Source organism: Lissotriton vulgaris, unplaced genomic scaffold (assembly GCF_964263255.1).
Source record: "Lissotriton vulgaris unplaced genomic scaffold, aLisVul1.2 SCAFFOLD_1650, whole genome shotgun sequence".
NCBI classification, from domain to species: Eukaryota; Metazoa; Chordata; class Amphibia; order Caudata; family Salamandridae; genus Lissotriton; species Lissotriton vulgaris.
In genome coordinates this window covers 124,454-147,835 of record NW_028243036.1, presented here as the reverse complement: position 1 = coordinate 147,835, position 23,382 = coordinate 124,454, and the positions used below count along the sequence as shown (strand labels likewise).

General features: G+C 44.4%; 1 protein-coding gene across 1 annotated transcript in view; it reads left to right on the top strand.

The window, feature by feature from the left end:
• The window catches only part of LOC147668734 (voltage-dependent T-type calcium channel subunit alpha-1I-like), a 523,924-nt gene that overhangs the window by 388,778 nt on the left and 111,764 nt on the right, over positions 1-23,382 (top strand). Inside the window, exon 7 of the mRNA XM_086948467.1 lies at positions 23,194-23,345. Coding sequence (XP_086804593.1) covers positions 23,194-23,345 — 152 coding nt within the window. The remainder of the gene's footprint in view (positions 1-23,193; positions 23,346-23,382) is intronic.

The following is a 23,382-nucleotide window of genomic DNA, read 5'->3' as shown; positions in this document are numbered from 1 at the left end:
GGCAGACAGAGGTATTCTATTCATGGATAAACTTTCCAGCGGTAAACGCTATAACACAAGAGTTTCACTATTACAAAATAGAGGAACCTCCGGATGAGTACGCCCCTTTCGAGGAGGTTGAAATTCCACTTAAATTTCAAGAGCACCTGCTCTGGTTTAATGGCGCCCTAAAACACAATGATCACATAACTAGGCTCGGTCCACTAGGTAGACCAGGAGCCACGTGGCCGGTTCTAGCCAGCTACACACCACATCCTGACATTACAAAAATGTCTAGAGAAGAGCTGTTAGCACAGCTAAACACATTAATAAAAATACATAGGCAATTAGTCCAATATGTAATACGGACTGCAACAGTCCAGCCAGCTGTTCATACACCACAGCTGACCCCTCATCAGGGGAACACAAATAAAATTACACCACAGAACATACAGTCATGTCTTGGTAAAACACCCGTAAAACGGGAACAAATTCCTTTCTGGTTAGCCCAGAAAATCACTCAAATAGAGGCAGTGTTTCCTGATACTACCCCTATTGAGAAACACAGAATCTTGACCATCTGCCTTCCTATGGGAATCGCACCACACGTGGAGGACTGCGACACTTGGGGTACAGTCTTTGCTTCCATTTACACAAAAACACACGGTGTTCCGTCTATGGCGGTAATACCAGACGTGCTAAAACAGATTCAAAATGAATTCGGTCCAGAACCAGCTTTAAATCTAGGTATGAAATTACTGAAAGACTTCAAGCAGGTCACGGCTATATTATTAGCCAATGTAAAGGGAGAAGCAGCATCTGTGGCGATTCGCCAGAAGTTGAGGGAAACAGATATAAAAGATCCTGTTGAGCTTGCAAAAATCATAGAAAAATGCTATGAAGAATTAGGTAGAGACAGCTTGGGTGGGAAACCAGTCAAGCCCCAACTGCTCGAAAATCCAGAAAAATTATTTATTAAAAATAATTTAAACACTCCTAAAAAGAGCTGGGATGGAAATAAACAATCCACTCCCAAGGAAAAAGTTTTCCAGTCCAGAGGAAGGTCTCCTCGACGGAGGGAAAGAACTCCGACTCGAGAACGCCAGTCTCCCCAACGGGAGCCCTCTGAGAAAAGATATAACCTTAGAAATAGGGATAATATAAAAAGACCTGATAGATATCAAAGTATTGATACACGTCCCTCTCGATCTCTTCCACAGAATTCGGAAAGAAGAGGACGGTCAGACCCAGGAGAGCACACCAAGTCCAAAGACAAGGAACCTGCTCAAAATAAGAAATCTCAATTTCAGAAAAAGAAGGTAGCTAGTATTAGAGTAATCAACCATGCCGAGAATACTGAGGACACAGTTGAAAAACGGGGAGTGGGCATTGACAATGTTGGACAGTGCAGCAGAAATAAGTATAGCGCGCAAGAACTTGATGAGTCATCTGGAGACAGTGGACACGAATGAATACATTCAGGTTGAAACTGCCGACGCCAGGCTTAGCGAGCCCCATAAAATATACGAAATAACATTGCGTATAGAGGGTGATAAGACTAGGAAAATTAAGAGTCTATTTTGGGATAAGCTCTCGAAAGGCTATGATATTCTGTTAGCTGAAAAAGATTGGCCCCCAGAGTTTGTCAGGGAGTGCCCTCGTGGCGAAGAAGTGATTATGCCTGCCTTCTCGAATCACATTCCGATTCACAAAAAATACACATATGCAAGGAAATGGGCTGTAGCCCAGGCACCTGCATTGTATAAAAATCACGTAGGATGGGATGAGGATTCTACGCCTCACAAAATCCAACTAAAAAGTGAACCAACTGCCCAACGGCAGTATCCCATAAAGCAAGAAGCTAAAAAACAGGTCAGGGAGATCTTAGATCAACTTGACTACCAGGGGGTGATTGAAACATGCACCTCTCAAATGAACAATCCTTTGTTTCCTGTCTCCAAGCCAGACAATTCATATCGTCTAGTTTTGGACTACAGACACCTTAATACATGTTGCAAAACCTTTGCAGTACAAAACTCGCATAGTGCAGCCCTAATGAATAATATAGTTAGGAAAAAATATAAAACGACATTAGACATTTCTAATGGTTTCTTTTGTCAAAACATTGCACCAGAAAGCAGATACTTGACCGCTTTCTCCGCATTTGGGTCACAGAAAAAATTCTGTCGACTCCCACAGGGGTTCAAGAACAGCCCAGGACTATTCTCAGCTAGGGTAACAGAGTTACTACAAATCTATGATGATGAAGCATTATCTTACGTAGATGATATTTATCTCACAGACGACGACTTGGATACTCACTTGAAAAGAGTGAACACCATTATACTTGGGTTCGCAGCAGAGGGTTACAAATTCAACTTTAAAAAGTCCCGAATTGCCCATCTGACAGTACTGTTTTTAGGGTACGAATTATCAAGTGAAGGGAAAAGCCTAGCGGACAACTTCTTAGAGAAGTGCGCTGTACTCCAAGCTCCAAAAACGCTGAAGAATTTACAATCCATACTAGGTTTTCTGAATTTCGGAAGAACTTACATCCTAAATTACGCAGAGAGGGTTAAACCTCTCTACGAACTAATAAAACCTGATTTAAAACAAATCAATTGGACTCGAAAACACACAGAAATTTTGAGATCACTGCAAACAGACATGTTAGCAAAAACAAAATTAGATACACGTGACAACACACGTGATCTGGTAATCCGAGTCATCCCAGGAAGATGCGGATTCACGTACCTAACCTCTAATGAGGGAGAAAAGGTACCTATTTCAATAAAATCTCACTTGTACACACAAGCAGAAAGAACATTCAGTCGCACAGAAAGAACTGTGAACGCAGTGCAAATCGCATTAGCAAATGAAAGAGAACTAGCACACGGCAAACGGATTAATATCCTTACAGCGGAATCCGCCTTCGAGGCGCTATTCAGCCCAGTAAACCTGCCTACAGTGTCACTGGATCCGAAATGGATACAGTACATAGATTCTCTAGCAGCGGAAGATGTGAAATACTATTTCGCCCCGCAATACGAAGAACTGAATGATTTAGAATATGAAGAAGAATATCCTCTGCCAATCGAAATCCTGCCTCTCCCACAATACGCATGTATAATCTATACAGATAGCTTTGTACAGCATTTCAACGTAGAGAGAAAATCCTACGATGCAGCATGTGCGATCATTAAAGGTCGTTGGCTGTGCGGTAAATTCAGACCGAAAGTAACAAAAACTGAATCAGTAAAGTACTGTTCCGTTCAAAGAACTGAGATCAGATCTTTAAAGATGGCGCTCGAAAATGCAGAACGCGAATTCCCCACACTTATCGTGTGCGATTCTCATTTTTGCGTCAATTCTTACAACAACAAACTGCAGAGTTGGATCGAAAACGACTACAAAGATGACACAGGTGCCACAATAAAGCATAAATTGCTTTGGGAACAAGTAGCTCTTTTATACAAAGAACTACAAAAGACTCACGTGATTCACGCACAGAGTCTTCAACGTGATGGCGTTCACGTTGCAGGGAATTCATTGGCTAATACAGCCACCGCGGAAGCAACTAACCCGGCTTCCGTAGCCACAAAAAAGCGTACAGATAAGTATATAGACGGGGAAACCATGCTAGCAGTAAAAACGACCGTAAAAGGCGACTGTGCAGCACTACCCGTAAACTATCCACTCAATTATGCATACATAATCGATGCAAACTCCGTTCCTTTTGCTCGAATCCCTGGAGTGGGGGATAGAGTAATTCCAAACAGGAGCAGGAGGGGCTTCCTCCTACTGGAAGCACACATGGGGTTGGGTCTGAAACACCAAACAATCAAAGCTTCTCTGAAAGAATTGCAATCAGAGTACTGGTGGCCAGGAATGAGTATAGATATTCAATGTTTTGCTCAAAATTGTGAAGACTGCAATAGAGATCGCAGTAATGAACAGGCCAGGGTAGTTTCAGGATCCCTTCTAGACAGCATAAGGCGGTCTATCTGCGCAATCAAAGAAGAGAAGCGCGTCCCAGTGTACAACGTTTAAGACGAAATGCACTTAAAAAATGAGGCCACCAGCACTCGGCTGACGCTTAGAACTGTTATAAAAGATTAGCGAGTCCATATCGGCACATACGCAATTACCACGTTCCATTCTGACCAGGGTCCTGCTTTCAGCTCTCGAGCCTATAAGAGGGCCATGGCTAGCATGGGAATTGGGTTGTGGTATTCTTGTCAGTCATACCCCGGGAGGGAATAGTGTGGTAGAAAGAAAAAACCGGGACATAAAGCAATCTATAACAGCGAAGGTATTAGGTTCAGGCGCTGGGTGGGTCAAACATTTAATAAGTGTCCAGACTAGTCTTAACAACATGCCAAGAAATTCTCTAAAAGGTTTCAGCCCATACGAACTATTGTTCGGAATAAGAATGCGCGTTCAGGACCTCGATAGTCAGATGTCAGTGGTACAAGCAGAAACCAAGCAGTTTGAAGTAAAAGACCGTTTGGCTGTTTTACAGGAACTGAATGAAACAAGAAAATCATTAAGCAACATAAAGTTAAAGCAACAGCCAAGTACCACTGACGAGGCACCACCCGCAACAGCCCCAGCAAGGCCTGTCTGGATTCCAAAGATTGGGGATCTAGTCAGAGAAAAGATCGCGGTTAAGAAGGAATTTGGGCCTTCTTACAGAAAAGCAGTACCTGTCTTAGCAGTCACCGGAACAAGATCAGTTGTGCTACCGCCCCTTGCTGGTAAAAAGGAGAACAGAGTCGTGTCCATCGACCTGGTAAAACCACAAGCATGTGGCCTATAATCAACAATAGGCCCAGTGGACTCCCAAGAAACAACAGAATACCCAAACTTGCAACAATCCAAGAGGTTCAAACTGAAAGACTAATCACATTCGATCAGCCTGCAGTGCACAATGAAGGACTATGCAATACAGCCATGGAACTCGTGCCTCTTGAAACACAGATTGAAACAGTTCGTCAAGAAACAACACCAGTCTACAATGATGTGGCATCAGAAAGTGCTACCGAGAGACAGATTGAAAGAACAATCCCATCAATTGACAGAACTGCCTCTGGTTATTTCATCAACTTCGACAACTTCTCTGAAGATGAAAACGATCCCGAAGTGATGCCAGAAACAAAAAAGTCTTTTAAAGAAAAAGCAACGGAACTCTTTCATCAACTGAAGGAAATCTACCTCATTTCCCCTTGGCTAGAGTTCTGGTTCGGTCTAGGTGTATTTTTCCTCCTGCTTTGGCTCATCATGGTACTGTGTTTGGGAAAATTCATTGAAGGAAAATATATTACAATGGACACAGCAAGTCAGAACATCAACCTAGTCCTCAAACCACACAGATCATCCCACGTGAAGAAAAGAGAACTGTCAACAGTAAATGTCACAGCAATTCCAATACCTGGTGGGGTAGTATGGGAGAAAACAGACTATGAGATCTATGGTCCGGTCGAAATCCTGAAGTATCCACATCAACTAAAGGTTTCCTTAAGTGACTTTGTTACACCAAGTACATTCTCTGATGATTGGGACTTTAACAGTATTAATGACATGATGTCTGATTTAGTAATGTCAGCTAGATTCACAGATCATGATTATTTACAAGGTTCATCTAGTTATGAGCAGTTATTCTGTTACACCCACTATGGGGATCATTACTTGCATAAATCTGCACAGCCTAGAAATGTTTTTATGTATAATCAATGGGAACATTGTTCTACACCACCTAAAAGCAGTTCTAAAGCATTTTTTGAGAAATTCAAATATTTTTCAGGGTTTAACACCAGTGATGCAGAAACGTTTTATTATAAACTGTTAGATAAAACAGGAATGAAAACAATGCTGACAAATTCTAAATTGATATATTCAGAAGCATTTTATGACAAAATGATGACAATTGGTTTTGATTATTGGAAAACTAATATTGAAACGAAAACAATTTGGGGTACAAAAGATTGGCAGGTGCAAGGCATAGAAGCACTGTTTAGAACCTGCATGATACCAGAACAAATGTTATTTTTAAATGACACTGTACACCAAACATCTTGTCTTGGCCTAGCCAAAAACAAAGAAATGAAAACACCGTCTATACCAAAGCCAATAGCTGAGAATGCAACTGCAGATAATGAGTTAGACGTGTCACACATTTTACATTTCAACAGAACACATCCTGATTTGAAAAAGTGGTTAATCTGGCCTACAGACACAAATAGCTGTCAAGATCGATTCCTGAATAAAACACAGGGTTTAAAAATGACCAGATTAGACTCTAGATATTCCCAGAGACAACATCCAGGAATTATAACCACATACAGTGTAGGCAAACTCTGCCTAGAATGGCTAACTACATCCACACTGGCTGAAATTAAGCAACACTTGTCTTTATTAAAAGATGGTGCTGATTTGCGCGATTTCATTCTTGGACCACGCAAACAGCGTCAAAAGCGTTTCATAGCGACCAGCATCTATGCTGCTTACAACGAGGCTTGGAAAGTAAAGCAAATTGAAACTGCTGAAAAAATACGAGAAATTGATCGTATTAATTTGGAAAAATCACTTTCTGTGGTAGACAATGGGTTAATGACTCTGTCTTCCAGAATATATTCTTTGGACAATATTGTATCATCTGCCTTTGATGTGATAGACAGAGATTTGCTAATGTTACAACATGGCCAGTCTCAATTACGCTCTATTATAGAACTAGGCTGGACGCTGCAAAATCTTCGTTCAGGCTATGTGCCTTGGCGTTTGATAAACACAACGTCATTATTTTCCATTTTTAACCTTACTGATAAACAGATCAGTTTGGCACAGAAAGGAGCAGACTATACAATTTTGAGCATCGAGAAACTCGAGAGATTACCATTGACAATGTCAGAGAGCCCTGTCATTGAATGGATAATACACGGAATTATCACAATTCCGATAACAACTTTCCGCTTTAAAAAGTGCCTTGAATACATACCTGCTGGCCAATATGAACAATTGGGTAAGGGATATGTTAAATCCGAATGGAAATTACCATACACTCATTCTTGCTATAGTGACAGCGACAAAAATGTATTTCTTAGTGGTGACAACTGTAAACACTCACTAAGCGGTATACTTTTGTGTCAGGGTATTAATTTACACGGAGCATGTGATGGAAATTCAAACAACCTTTCATGCCACCAGCTAGTCACACCTGCAACTCAGATAGAGCCCTTCTTTATGCAACTCGCAAACGGGAGTTACATTCTAAGAACGGATCACAGGTGCTGTGGCCTCGCGCCAGGGAAAAGTTATCTAGTACAAGTAACGTCCATGGTCAAATGTTGTATGCAAGCATTGTTCCCGAGCGGGCCTCCAGACTTAGTGACTCCCCTCTGGCCTCGTCTGAATCTCTATTCTATACGAATTGATACATTAAGCAAAATGAAATCTGTGCTTTTACAGACAACAGTGCCTATAACGTCATCTAAAGAGACGTATGATCTTCTAGTCGCAAGGACGGCTACAGAGGTCCATGACCTTTTATCAACAAATTGCCCCGTGCATTTCGTACAAATGCTCGAGCAACTCTTTAACATGTCTAGTGCCACGAGCATCCCAGGCATATTTAAGACAGTCTTTACGGGACTGCTAACACCCTTCCAGGCAATTTTGGGAATCTTTCCTAATTTTGTGCACTCCATCTTTGGTGGTATTCCACTATTTTTTGGACTCATCGCAGGGATTCTATTTTTGACCCTTCTGCTACGTTATGGCAAGCCTCGGCTCAGACATAGCTCCCATGGGAATGGAAGAAACAATCCTAGCAATGCGCTACAGGGACAGGATAACTAACGTCCTCGGATTGGCCAGGCTGAGAGATCTAAACATGACCTGGTTCCTTTCATTCAGACCGATATGGCAAAATTGCATTTTACCTGTGCTACGGTGTATGCTTTGCGGCGATGAATGCGTGTTGGACATCTGTCTTTCACTTCCATCAGCAGTACCAATGGACGTCGATACTTTGCTAAGTCCAATAACGGCTCACGCATTGTGTTGTCCCCAGCGGCTACCAATCCTGATGACGGCATTCGTGGAGACTCCTGTACTACAGCCAAGTGGTAACAGTGGAGCGAGTGACAAAAGCAACATCATCCAGGTACAACGTTCTGTGAGCATTGCTGATCCTGCCTTCGATGACAGCAATCATTCTCACACCTGCCAAGTTACAGCGCTATCTAATTTGGTTGAACTACCACCTGATTTTGTAGACCAATTCTTTGCGAGCCTGTCTGATACGATGTTCTCACCCACAGAGAAACAATAACTTTTGGGAAGCTTTCCGACACACAGCGTTCCCATGAACTCTGAATTCGGCCTTCAGTTTTGATCAACATAAAACGGCCAGGAGCTTTGGTAAACTGATTTTTCTTTGAATTGGACAATTTTTTAATATTGACCCTTTCCTTTTTGGCACGAACAATTCTTTGCTTAACGTAAAAACTAGTCTTAGAGAACAGAAGCTTCACACTTCTATTTCTAAACACATCTAGAGACATAACAACATAACACCAGCCTCTAGCACACATTATTACAATGCATTTTTATGTGATGATTTATCTCGCATTTCTTCTGTCAGAGATACTTCATGTGTAATTCTTTATGCATAATCGTTCCTTGATTTCATATGCAATAATTTTTTGAATGATTACTATGCTTTTAAAACTACGTACAGTACCTAAATTCCATGTATTACAAGTACGCCTATTTCGAATGCATTTATGTATTTTGGGGTGGGCTATGTTATACAATGTTACACATGCATCTAATTGCTTAGTTTTAGTAATTTTGATGGACATGAATTCGTGGAGTGGGTGTCATGTGCTTATCTAGGTTCCTGATCGATACTGTGACCTTATGCCCCTATTCGGCTATAAAGCCCTTTATTCCCTATATTGGCATAACCGTTCAAGTACGATTTTCTGTAAAGTCATCTCTGGCCTCACACGAGCAGAGCCACAGAGCCACATTCCAGCATGACTCTCTGCTACTTCCTTTGCGACCAATTAGTGCAATGACAGAGCAGCAGTCACTATCTGATATTCCTAGATAACACTCCGAGTTCTTCAACAAGATAAAAACTTAGCAAACCTGGAAATCCCCGCTTGCTATGTTTTGATTAGTAATAGAACTCTAATGAGCAACTGATAGCTGCCACTTCCTAGTGACATCTTTAATTGACGTCTTATGTCCAGCAAACTTGCGTCAAACCCGGCACCTGTCAGGTATAAATATTACCAACGTTGCCTTAAGCAATGAGCGAACATGTTGCTGATGCCAGCTGCCTGCATGACCCCGTGTTGGTAACAACTAGCACTCTGTCGCTGCAGCCTGCTATCCTGTGGTGGTGAAGCTACTGATTACCATTATCGCCGCTACAGCGCGACCTATGGTGCAGTACGCTTGAGGAGCCGTGCAGCCGTCCTCTGCGAAGACATCCAGCCCAGCTGCCCGCGGACGCTGTCACCCCTCCTTCCTCCAGACGCGCTGAGAGAAGCCGCTGCCTTTCTCGTGCAGAGAAATCCAGTCCCGGCGCTTCCAGTTTACCCTCGCAGGTGACTGGGATATCGAGAGAGACCCCTGAAGGAGATACCAATCCTCCATCATTCTATTCAGAGGTATGGTGTTGACTAAACCCTTAGAAGAGAATTCTTGAAACAAACCTTGGCAAAACCAACTTAACTTAAGCTACTTACTTACTCCCCTTCTCACGTGTTAGGCTTAGGTCAGGCACACAGGGGTAGGCTTAGTTAGAAGCACCAGTTGAGTATGTTAGCCTAATGTATATATGACTGTATAAATGTTTTATTACTTTTAAACCATTGTATGGCTAAGAAACCATATCAATGCTTTTACAGTTCTATTTCGCTATTCTTATCTTACTGTACGTACTTTTTATAATAACAGTTATTGCAATTGTGGCAATACATTTCTCTTGTACGAGAAGAAAGACTGTTCAATAAATGTTAACCTTTATTGATACACGCCCGTCTCTCTATTCTCTACATACTGTGAAAGTAAACTGCACTAGACTGACTGAGTGAAATCTATGTCTATTGTTTCACACGACCCTAGAGATCGACTCTTGATCTGAGGAGCAAAGTTGTCATGTTGCACGGTTGTTGGAAAGCTGAATCCCTTCTTGTCTGTGCCAAGGAAGCTGATCACTTCCTATGCAGAGAAGAAAGTTTCCAGTGACCTCTGAGCTAGTTGGTAACACAACCCAATTAAGTTTAGCATAGTCAGTGGAGGCCTGGAATATAGCCAGTTCCACGTCGATACTACTGTTTATGTTATTCCAATGCGCAGGGCCTAGTGGGAAACTAGGAACTACACTACACTGGGTTTTCCAAGGCCGACTGGTGCATTGGTTCACAGATTTCATCTAGCAGGGGCATAGATAGGTGTGTTCATTCATTGCTGAACCTGTTTTTTCTGTTTTGCTTGGCCAACCTCTACTACACCGTAACACTCTGATCTCTTGATACCTCTAGATAAATCGTATTTCTCTGATTGAGTGGGGCATGCAGCCTACTTGTGACCTGATGGACAGCATGCCGCATGGCGATTATTGCCAGTGCCAATTAGTAATGAGGATAGGCACGAATTGAGTGGGTATGTGAACACCTTGGTAGCATGTTCACTAGGATGTTTGTTTGGGTAGTGGTTGTGAAATCCATGTATTGCTCAGCAGTTTTAGGTGAAGCGGCCGGTTGCCAACTTTACTCTGGGCAAAGTTTTCACCCATCTCTTGCCTTTTCTGGTGAATATATACCCTATTCTTTGTTGGGCAGTAGTCCCATCCCTAACTTTGTAGACAAAACGTGTTACTTTTATATTGTGTGGAACAATGTGTCTGTTGTGCTTTATGGATTTTAGTTACTGTGGCCTTCACAGGTATGTTGTTGTGGAGGATGAGGAACAAAGTCTGCATATGGGATAGCTGGAGGAGGCAGCGATGCCATTGGGATGGGGGCAGTCTGAATGGTGAAAGAGCTTCTTCCAGAGCTGCCAGCAGTGTATCCTCTAAAGGTCTGTCCTCACAGGCAAGAAGAAAGTAAGATCCAGTTGGAGCTGGCAAAACTCAATATAGATGTGGAAAAACAGAAATTGGCAATGGAGAAAGATAAATTGGCCGTGAAGGAAAAGAAAATGCTTTTAGCTCAGGAACTGAGTTTGCAAGAGCTGAATTTGAAAGCCAAGAGGGCTGAGTCCAGCACAGGCGGTGGCAGCATATCTCTAGAGTACTCAAAGGGAAAGAGACCAGAGAGTTTGGTGCCTGATTGTAGAGTGGGAGATTACATAGATTGGCGGTTTCAGGCCTACGAGATAGCTTTGCAAATGTACAGAATTCTTATGAGGGATTGGGGTACAGGTTTGTGGAAGCATTTCACAGTGGAGGGGAGGACAAGAAGTTGTATGTGGGATACTAAGCCATGGGTGGGCTGGGTCTCCAACAGAAGAAGGGAGGGGACACAAATAAAAGTAAGGAGTTATTTAAAGGACCCTAAATGAGCTCCCATGGGTAAGAACTCCCAACCCCCTGTTGAGAAGTAGAATTGGTTCCCTACAGGAAAGCCTGCAGGGAAGGGACCCCTGAATTGTTTTGAATGTAATCAGGAAGGGCACTTCAAGGGGTATCCCAAATCTCACAAGTGGGCAAAGCCCCCCCACCAGTAGGCAGTCACTGGGGACGGCTAGTGAAGCACTCAGGAAGGAATTAGTCCTAGTTAGTGGTGGGGCCAGCTGAGATGACCCTAGTATCCCTTGGTATTAGCGAGATGGTCCAGGGAACCCTCATGCCTGACAGGACTGGGAAGTACAGGCAGTGGGTACCCATCAATGGGAAGAGGGTCACAAGAGCAAGCATGACAACCCTTCGGTGTCATCTGGTGTCTTCAGAGCAGGTAGTCCCTCATGTGGTCCACCAAGTAGTTGCTATAGACAACAGTGGGGCCAATGTTTGGTGGCTCAGGCTCCCTTTGAATGGGGGGGGGGGGGTTCGCATGTTTCTTGAGGGTAGCTGGGAGTCCATCCATGCCTGTGCAATGTCTGCTGGGCGCATACTACCTGGTAGGAGGTGGAGCTCACGTCACACTTGGAGCTGTTGGGGCTGCCTAAGTGGATGTGCCTGACCACACAGTCCACGGCAGCTCTTGAGGTTGGTCATAAGGACCTGGAGCCTGAAAGAGTGGCCCAGGTCTCTGCCAAAAAGTGGAAGGGCAAGGGGTGCGGAAACCCACTCCTGACATTTTCATGGTCTGGGAAGAGGCTGAACCTGAGGGGGGCAACACGAAACCTACAGGGAAAGATGTAGCTGAACTGGGGATTCTGCCTGAGCTGTCCCAGTGGCAGCAGGATGGAGGTCACTCCAGCAAGGAGTTCTGCACGGTGCAGAAAGAATACCCTACTCTTGTGGGTCTGCAGAAGCAGGCCAATGCCCAGGCAGATGGTGACCCCTCTGGAACTCACTTGATTTACTGGTAGAATGATCTCCTGCATAGTAAGCCTAAGGTTGCTGAGTCTGGGGCAGCCCTTGTATTGGTGGTACCCCAGCATTTCAGAACCTTCCTACTGGGGTTGGCTTGTGATGTGCCACTGGCAGGTCATTTGGGACAGGACAAGACCTTTGACAACCTTGTCACCCAATTTTACTGGCCTCGGATGAAGAAGAACTCAGATGCATTCTGCAAACTTTGTCCTGCCTGCCAGGCGAGTGGCAAGACAGCGGCGAGATGAAAGGCTCCCCTCTAATCTGTTCCTGTCATGAGCACCCCTCTTGAATGGGTAGGCATTGACATTTAGGGGCCTCTGGATCCGAAGACAGCCATAGGCAACATGTTTGACCTGGGCTTGGTAGACCATGCCACCCAGTACCAGAAAGCTATCTCTCTGAGAACAGTGACTGCACCCACCTTGGTCACGCCACTGATGGGGATCTTCAACCATGTGGTTCCTCCGAGGAGGTGCTATCTGACCGCAATACTAAATTCATGTCCTTGTGCATGCAGGCCATGTGGAAGGCATGTGGAGCAACATACCAGTTCTCCACCCTTTACCATGCCCAAACCAATGGGCTGGTTGAAAGGTTCAACCATACCCTTAAAGGCATGATTTGGGGTTTCTCTGAACCGATGAGGTATAGTGGGGCATCCTCTTTCCATATCTTTTATTTGCCTACTTTGAGGTACAGCAGAAGGGGGTTGGCTTTAGCCCTTTTGAGCTCCTGTATGGACACCCCTGTGAGAGGCCCTCTCAGTTTGGTAAAGGAGGGCAGGGAGCAAGCTCCTAGGAAGCCCCACAGAATGTATTCAGTTACATGCTGGCCTTCTGCAAACAGACAGCTTGCTTCCAGAAACTGACCCAGGAGAATCTGGAAGCTAGCCAGGAGGACATGAAACACTGGTATGACCAAAATACCACTCTGGTTGAGTTTCAGCCTGGTCATAAGGCGCAGGTAAATGCGCCCATAGAGCCCCGTGCTCTGCAAGACCATTGGTTTGGCCCATTGTTTGAGGTAAAGGAGTGCAAGTAGTGACATCACCTACCTCGTGGACTTGCAAACTCCCAGGAACCCCTTGAGGATCCTGCACATAAACCATCTCGATCCACACTTCCAGAGGTCTGAGTTGACCATGCTTTTGGTCACAGATGATTGGGTGGAAGGGAACCTCTCCCTGACCTGTCTTCTAAAGAGCAGGATGGACCAGTAGAGGGTATGAGCCTCTCCCCTACTTTAACTCTAGAGCACAGCGAGACTGTTGCCAGTAGATAGGACATTTTGCAACTCTGTTCTCACTCACCCTAGGAGTCATCCATTGGTGCACTTATGGCATTGATACTGGGGGTATTCCTGTTAAGCACAAAACATTAAGGTTGTCTGAAAGAGTGAGGTTCTGCATCAAAGAGGAATTCTCTAAGATGCTGGAGTTACAGGTTATTGAGCCCTTTAGAAGTCGTTGGTCCAGCCCAGTGGTTTGTGGCCGCAAGGCTGCTTCACTTGGTGTCACACTCAACCTCTGGTTCTGTGTAGCCTACCGTGGGCTCTATGCGGTCACTAACACTGAGGGTTACCCCATCACCACAGCGGATAAGCTCATTGATCTGCTTGGAGCTGCCAAGTTCCTCGGCATGTTTGATTTAAACGTCTACGTTCTGGCAGATAGCCTAGACCGATGGAGTACAAGAGAGGTCAGCATTCTCAGTGCCAGACAGGCACTACCAGTTCCGTGTCAAGTCTTCTGGGTTGAATAAAGCCCCTGCCACTTTCCAGAGTTTGGTCAATCAGGTCCTGGCTGTTTTGGTGAACTTCAGTGCTGCCTACCTTGACAACATGGCAGTCTTCAGCTCCAGTTCAGAGGACCATTTGAACCATCTCCAGGAAGTGCTAAGGGGACTGCAGAGTTAAGGCCTCACTATCAAGGCCTGTAAGAGCCAGATAGGGCGGGGTTCTGTGGTTTACTTAGGTCACTAGGTAGGGGGTGGCAAGTGCATTCCTTAGAATCAGAAATTAACGCCATTCTGGCTTGTGCATCCCCCAAGACCCAGACAGAAGTGAAATCCTTCTTAGGTCTCATGGATATTACTGGAGATTCATCAAGGGAAACTGCACCATTGTTGACTCTTTGACAGAGCTGACTTCCAAGAAGCAGCCCCGCCAGGTGATCAGGAGGGAGGCGTGCCAGACCACTTTGAAACCCTGAAGGAGGCCATGTGCACAACGCCTGTGCTCAAGGCTCTTAACTTATCCCAATAATTTGTGGTGCAGACTGATGCCTCAAGCCATGGCGTAGGGGCGTGCTCGCACAGATATACAAAGAGGGCCTAGACCAACCTGTAGCCTTCATTTGTAGGAGGTTACTTCCCAGGGAACAGAGGTGGAGCCCAATAGATAAGGAAGCTTTTGGTGTGGTCTGGGTGCTGAAGAACCTAAGACCCTACTTGTTTGGAACTCACTTCCGGGTTCAGCCAGACCACAGGCCCCCCAGATGGTTAATGCATGAGGAGTGAGAATCCAAAACTGTTGAGGTGGTCCTGTTCCCTGCAGGGAGTAGACTTTATGGTGGAACACCACCCTGAAACAGAACACGCCAACACTGATAATATTTCTAGTTACTTCCGCCTTAGAAAACAGAACTCCTAGGAGGTTGGATAGTTCTTCCCACTTTCTTTTGGGGGCACATGTGCTAGATATGGCATATTTTTTCATGGCTTCTCCTGTCTTTTTGCTTCAGACCTCCTATGTTTCACTGTGTGCTGAACTTCATTTTGGTTGGCTTTAGGACTCTGGGCACTTTTTCACTGCTGACCTGTGCTAAAGTGCATGTGCTCTGCGTCTAATATGTAATGCCATTTGGTTCCTCCATATTGGCATATTTGATTTACTAATAAGTCCCTATACAGTGCACTACATATGCCCAAGGCCTGTAAATCAAATGCTACTAGTGGGCCTGCAGCATGGATTATGCCACCAACATGAGTAGCTCTTCAAACCTGTCTCAGGCCGGCCACTGCAGAGTCTGTGTGTGCATGTCGACCTGGTACATTCATCGACTTGCCAGGCCAAAGCCTTCCCTTTTATTACATTTAAGTCACCCCTAAGGTAGCCCCATTGGCAGGGTGCATTGTATTTAAAAGGTAATACATGTGCTGTTGAGTTTTACTTGTCCTGGTAGTGAAAAACTGCTAAATTCGGTTTTCACTACAGCAAGGGCTATCTCTCCCTCAGGTTAGTACTGGAACGACCTTGTAACACTTTACAAGCGTAACTTCCAACTGGGAGCGGATAGAAAATTTGAGTTTAATGTTTCTGGACTCACAATTTAAAAGCACATCTTTTAGTAAAGTTAGTTTTCAAATTGCATGTCTCAAAATGCCACTTTTAGAAAATGCTAGCAGCTGCTTTGATTCACTCTGCTGGGACGCTGAATTAAGCCGGTGCCTCTGATACATAACAACGCCACCAAAGACATGCCAAATTCAGATGGCAACACTACATTCTTATGGCTTCGACTCAAGTTATGCCGATTATTCATACCATGGACTAATTATTACTCTTACTCATTTTCATCAATGAATTAATAATATTGTTGTAATGAAAGTGTTTACTGAATGTTAAAGAAACATTTCTTTCTGTAAATAGGTTTTAGAAATGGATTATTTACATAATTAACTAGCAGATATTTATTTTTTCATTGTGAAGGCTATAAATCTCTTACTTTTGTATACGTGAATACTGTTTTGTAAATTTTAATTTAATGTATCTGATTATAAATCTCTACAAAAAATGAATACACCCGCTGTTCATTTGTTTTTTATTTATTCATTTTTGATTATACAAATTGATTTATAAAATTCATATGTTTGAGGCCACTTGTTTGGGCACTCATGATTGATGCTGTTAAATATTTTTTCACCATATTGAAATAAAATCCCTTGCAGGCACTTTTACTAGACAAAATATTTTGTTACCCAAGCCCCCAAGGGTATATCGGGTAGCCCAACTAATATAACACTTTTTGAAAGTTGGCATTTTCTTACTTTAACCATGCTGGGCCTCTGTCTGTCCCTAGAATACACCTCTGGGTCAGAGTGACCGCAGGGCTTTGTGCATTCCCTCTAGACAGTCACACAAAGGGACCTGAGGCAGGCCCCGAAAATCCTCATGGCCCATCACCAGGCTGATGGGTCTTCCTGAGCTAGAGTGAGAGGGAGGAGTTGACACTTGCACCTGAATAGGGCTGTGGTTGTCCCCACATAAAAAGCTGCATACCCCCCTATAGTGTGTCTGGAGCTAGGGTCAGGAAAGGCAGGGTCTTGTGCACTACAAAGACCTTCCTTTGAAGTCTCCCTACTTCAAAGGCTAAAATGAGTATAAGAACTGGACCTCTGACACCATAAACTCAGAACGCTCCTGGACTGAGGACATTCTGCCAGAAAGAAGAGCTGTTGTGCTGCCTGAAGGGACTGACACTTTGCTGCTTGCTTTGGCGTGTTGGCCTGCGGCATCGCGGCTGTGAGTGAGAGTACTGGATTTTGCTCTCTACATCCTGCATTTCTTAAGGTTCTCCAAGGGCTTGTTGGGCTTGCCTTCTGCTAGAAGTCTCAGGGAAATCAAAGACTTCACCTGCATCTTGCTATCAGCACCTGGCGTCCTCTGCTGTGAGTCCTGCTCTACCAAGTGTAGCCAAATCCAGCCCTGGGCCCTTGGAAGTGAGTTTGTGCTACAACCCAAGAAACCATCGACACCAAACATAATTTCGGAACTGGCGCATCCCTGCAAAATCAGTGCATCGCCCCTGCTTGCAACACATCAACCTCAACTTACAATGCAGCCCGACTTTTGTCGACGCATCACCATTGCCTGCACTGTAGTCGTGGTCACTGCTTGCAGAGTACCCGAAGTAATGACCTTGACTTACAATGTAGCTTCGGCTTTGCCTCAGCGCCTACAAATAAATACTGCTGCCTGAGTCTCGAGCATCGCTTCACCGATGTCTGTGACTCACTGTCCCGATTCTCACACATCCCTGGTCCGGCGTGACTTCTCATTGAAGCATCGCCTGTAGCCCAACGGTTCGTCATCGACCCCTTGAAAACCAATGCACCGCGCTCTTGACAGCGATGCATCAGGGACTTTGCCCGACTTAGGAACTAACTCATCACCTGCGACAGTGACGCATCACCTCCGGATTTCAATGCATTGTCCCCGAACATTGACGCATCCATGGAACTGTCAGCAGGTCTGCATGACTCCTGTATCCAGACCGCGCTCCATTGCAGTTGGGCTGAACTTTTAGATTAGCCCCGGTCAAGCGTTACCAGATAGCTCCAGTTCGAGCTGTTGACTTCTAAGCAATGCACTGCATTTTTTCATTTAATCTTGCAAAACTCATACCTTGGCTTGTGTATGTTGGATTTTTGTAATTGTGGTCTTGTTTTACTAAGATAAATAACAGCTATTTTTCTAAACTGGTCAGAACTGCAGGGGCCAATGACCAACACAGGAGCTGCACCACCAGCGGCACTTGGGCGGCCTCGCGCAGGGTACACAATGGACATCAGGGACCCAATGCATTTCAATGGAGACCTTAGGTTGTGCAAAGTTGCTGCAGCCTTGGACTGGAGAGGTAAGTTGGGATCTTGGGAGATGCCTGGACACCATATGGTTGGGCCACCCAAGGCCGTGGGGCGTCAGGTACAGGGTGTCTTCTTGCCTCAGGTTTTCATACCAGCTCCGGTGGCGGGGCCCTTCATCTTGAGGCTGCAGGTGTTGTCTCCAAGCTTGATTGAGGTCAGGCATCACCAGATGGCAAGTCAGGATCGCTGGGGAGACCTCCTTGTGGTATTTGGCCCCTCGAACTCGGGCCGTGGGCGTCAGGTGCAGAGTGGTGCAGAATCACTGAGTCGCCGGAATCCAGATTCTGTGAGTGAGTCTTGATTTGAGCAAATCTGGCGCTCACGGGAGACAGAGTCTGTAAGTTATTTGCAGGGCAGGTCCTCCGGGCTTTGGGGTTTGCTGGCTGCTGGACTTGCTGGGGTTTTAGCTGTAGGCAGGTCGTAGACAGGACAGGCCGGTAGGGCTGGGGTCAAGGCAGTTGGTGTACTCTTCTTCTTCCTGGGTCAGCACTGGTCTTCGGTCCATCTTCTTTCTTCCTCAAATCTGAGGAGGCAAGGTTCAGGGTTGCCCCTAAATACTTAATTTAGAGGCATTAGAAGGGTGTGCAGTTCGGAACCAATGGATCCATTCCTTGGAGTGGGTACACCCCCTAATATGCAACCTTCCAGTGGGAGGGGCATGAGCCTCTCCCTAATTGACTAAGTCGACCCATCTTCAAGATTGACGGGACTGAGATGTGTGCTTCACCTCGCCTCCCCCACATGAGTGGTGGGGTTGGCAAAGGTGGGCACACCTCTCTTCCTAGCTTGGTTTCTCCTCTGATTCTCCCACCCAAAGTGCATGCCAGAACTGGTGGGAGCCAGTTGCTGGGTGCAGCAAAAGGCAGGGGCAGCTTCCAAAGGCAGCAAGACTTGGAAGCTTCCTCTTTCGTGGACCCAGCCCATCCTGGGGGAGGAGGCATAACACCTCTGTCCAGGATAGACTTTGTTTCTGGACCCAGAGAGCAGAGGCTCTCTACCCAGGGGTCCAGAAACCTGTCAGGTGATGGCACATGGCGGGCAGCCATTCAAGAACCACACCAGGGCTGGTCTGAGTGCATTCCACATTAAATCCAACACTGGAATCAGTGTGGGTTTTATGTGCTGAGAAGTTTGCTACCAAACATTTCCGTTTTTTTAACGCCATTATGGAGCTGTGGAGTTCGTATTGACCAACTCCCAGACCATATATTCTCTTTAATGGCTTTTGCTACACTTACAATGTCTCAGAATGGGCTTAGAAGCTGTAACGTTACAGGGCTCATGCCACTGTACTCTCACGTTAGGGCTCGTGCACCCTGCTAGAGGGTGACTTACCTAGGCCTCAGGCGGTGGGTTGCAGACATGGCACACAGGGATGTGTGCCATGTGAACTCTTTACTTTTCTCTGCATCACAGCATGCAGTCTGCAATGTCAGTGTGTGGGTGTTAAGGTGCAGTGGCACAATAGGTGCTGCAGCCCTTAGCGGCTTTCCCTGGTCATAGCGCCCTTGGTACCCATGGTACCTTTTACAAGGGGCTGACCTGTGGCCAGAGATGTGCCAAATGTGGTTACAAAGGTACAAGGTTAGGAAAGAACACAGGCCCTAGGAACCTGATTGTCAGGGACCCAAGGCACATCAAGTTAAGTTTCATCAGATGTCAGGCAAAATTGGGGTAACCATGCAAATATGGGCACTTTCCTACTACGGGGCTCTTAGAAACGTTTTTATAATAGAGGTTGTTAAAGTGAATCTCCTTTCAATGAAGCTCTCAGAGAGGAGATGCTCTAATAACAGAGACTCATAAAATGCATCTCCCATTTTAATTGGGGTTCTTAGAGCGGACATGTTCCTATAATGTAGACTGATAAAGAACAGTTATTATAAGAGAAACACTTGAAGTGACAGCTCTTAGACCAGAGAAACTTCGGGAGCGCATGGTCCTATAACGGAGGCTTTTGTGGGCAGGTGTTTAATACAGGGACCCTTAGATGCACAGGTCCTGTAGCAAGGTTCCAGAGGGGGCTGTTCTAAGAAGAGGGGCTCTGATCGATGGGTAGTCTTGTAATAGGGTTTTTTTCTGAGAGGGGGGATATTCTTATAACAGGGTCCCAATAATAACAGTTTCTTATAGGGAGCATGCTCTTATGGCGGGCTCTGAGAGGTAATGTTCTTAGGGTGGGCGTCTATGAAGGTAATGTTCTTATAACAGGGGGTGTTAGAGAAGGATTTTCTGTAATGGGATTTTAGAAGGAAACTTTCATAGAGCTGTAATTCCTAGAGGGAGAATGTTCATAAAGGAGGGGGCTCCGTGAGGGCGATTGCGGTGCATAGAATAGGGTTGTAGAGGCGGAAAGTTCTTTTATATGGCTTTTTAGAAGGGAACGTTCCTATAGTATGCCGACAGTTCCGCTTAGAGCCCTCCGTTGAGGGAGTTCAGCGACAGCGCTGCATTTATCACTCATCAACATTCTGCAAAGAGACTGAGGGCAAGGAATTAAATTAGAAAAGCAAACCGTTTAATTGAATTTGTTGAGGTTTGTTAAACCCCTGGTCTCATTAGAGACGAAAAAACTTGGCGTGTAAACGGAGAGATCGACTCTGGGGGAGAAGAGAGAAGGCGAGAGAATGTAAACATTTCCTACGCCGCATGATATGTGCGCAGAATTATTATACGCATTGTTCTACATGTGCCCGACCCTTGCGCGCGTTCCCATCCGTCATTCTATATGTGTGTATCTAAGCCCGCTAATATGGACTCTTTTTATACATTATTCTGCATGTACAGCGTCTCACTGTGATCTCTCCTACACATTAATCTATATTTAGCACAGTCATAAGTGTGCACTCTAACCTATATATAATCGCATAGGTAGCAGATCTCCCATGGTCCGCTGACACCTGTGCATGATTCTATATATATTAGTTTCAGTGTTTCCTGTACATTATATCCTGCATATATTACGATTACTCTTTACTATACGTTATTTTATATTATCAGAGCACACAATATGTACATTTTCAATACATATGTACTTCTGCCTTACTTTGTGTTTTTCTATACATTACTCTTTATGTACCGACAGTCTCACTATAGAAATGACAAATGGTCACAATCACAAACCATGACTATAAAATAAAGTAAATATACCATATGGGTATCAGAGCCCATACTGTTGACACCCCTATACATGAATCTATATGTATCACAGCTCTCACGGTGCTCTCCTCCCTGTACATAGTTCTGTATATAGCAGAGTTCCAGTGCACTCTTTTATATACACACCTTACGACTAGGTCAGCATTGAATGTACGATTGACATTTAGTATAAATAACAGAAACACAGAAACTAAACACAAAAACATTTAAAGCACTGAACATTTTTTTCGATACTCTACGATTTCTAAGATAAGTAATTTGTCAAGAAAACATGTTGAACTTCCATATGAAGGTGGTGTAACCTCACTGCAGGTGTTATTGAGAGGAGGAGCAGAAGATGCTATGGTGATGGAGTAGACCATTATAAAGATAGAAGAAGAAATGTGATACACGACTCATGGCAAATATTTGATATTGATGTTAGATGTTTTAAAATATATTTTTAATGTGTTCTTTTTTAATCTTAATTTTGGCTTAAACTATAGGTGTGTATGTCAAAGTGTTCTCCCTCTGGCACTCAGTCCTCTGATCTCCTGCATAGCATCATTGGCGTCTGAAACAATTTACAATGCAGTACTTTTGTCCATACTTTGACACTGGGAATGGTCCAGTTCACCTCGAATGTGGTCAGTCTTCAAAAGTGAATCAGACTGGGGGTCAGCCTAGCCTGACTGACCATGTGTACTTCCCCAAAAAGGTATGCATGGTACCATTCTGGTTGCACCCCATGCCCCAATATGTTTTTGACTATGTGTATGAAGCCATCGGATAATCTTCAGGAATTGTGTGGGTGTCATCAAGAACTAGATGGCAACTTGATCCAACAAAGACAGTGTCTCTGCTGATAGTTGATAAAGTATGTAGGTTGCCTGCGTGGTGCTGGAATGGGGAGCTGGGCCAGGTTGGTATCACCAAAATCATGTCTAATAAGGAAAAGCATTTTGGCTTTGTCCTCGCATCCCATTTTAACGTGATTATCCTTATTAATCTAAGGCTAAAGCAGTAAAAATCTAATATACCCAATTTTTCTCCAGAAAATAAATGTAATGTAGTTGTGGAAGTGTACGTCCACATAATGATTGAGACCTTATCCTGGGTGGATCTGGGACAACATACTTTCCTCTTAAACATTCTTGACCTACATAGATCATGGAAGGCTGAATTTAAAATTCATTTTATGTACATGTATCTTATGTGAAGATCCAGAAAATGTTCCATCAAACTTGTGCTATTGGGCCTAAATTCATCATCTTTGTTAGTTGATGGTGCACTCACAGTGTTACCAGGCTGGTCACTGATACTGAATAATGTGAACTTGTCATTTTTGTTCTAAGATGGCTGCACCAGCTTCTATTAGGGGTAGGGATTGATTCAATAATTGCTTATGGTTCCTAAAACATGTTTCTTGTGAAGACAGTCATTACTTGGGAGGCGGAGGGTGATTTCATGTGTGATTCAAAACGGTTGGAGCAAAACCAGTTGAACAGTGGAAATTTCAAAGTCTGCTAAATCTAAGAGGACACAGAAATCATTGCCTGGTGCTGCTGTGATTGTAATGCTCTGCTAACTGTGTTGTCCCTTTAATTGTCAATATTGAGTTCCAGTAGAAAATACAGGCCTGGATTTTTCTATGTCTTTAAAAAAAGTTTAATTTGTTGGCTAACATGTTTATTAGTTCATTAAGGATACAGTAATGCACACAGAACATAAGGAGCTATTTAAATTTATGAAGCTACAATTGATGGTAAAATGTCTTTGAGAAGAATCATGTTATTCATCAATTCTCTCACCATTATCCCCTTGTTTTGCCACTCATCCTCTCAATGGTTTCGCCTCCGTCTCCTACCCACAAAGCCTGATGAGCTTACCAATGTCTTGGAGATCAGTAACATCGTCTTTACCAGCATGTTTGCCTTAGAGATGATCCTGAAGCTGTCGGCATTCGGCTTCTTCGAGTACCTGCGCAACCCGTACAACATCTTTGACGGCATCATCGTCATCATCAGGTTAGATGGAGTGCTGCTTGAATTATGCTAACGTAGG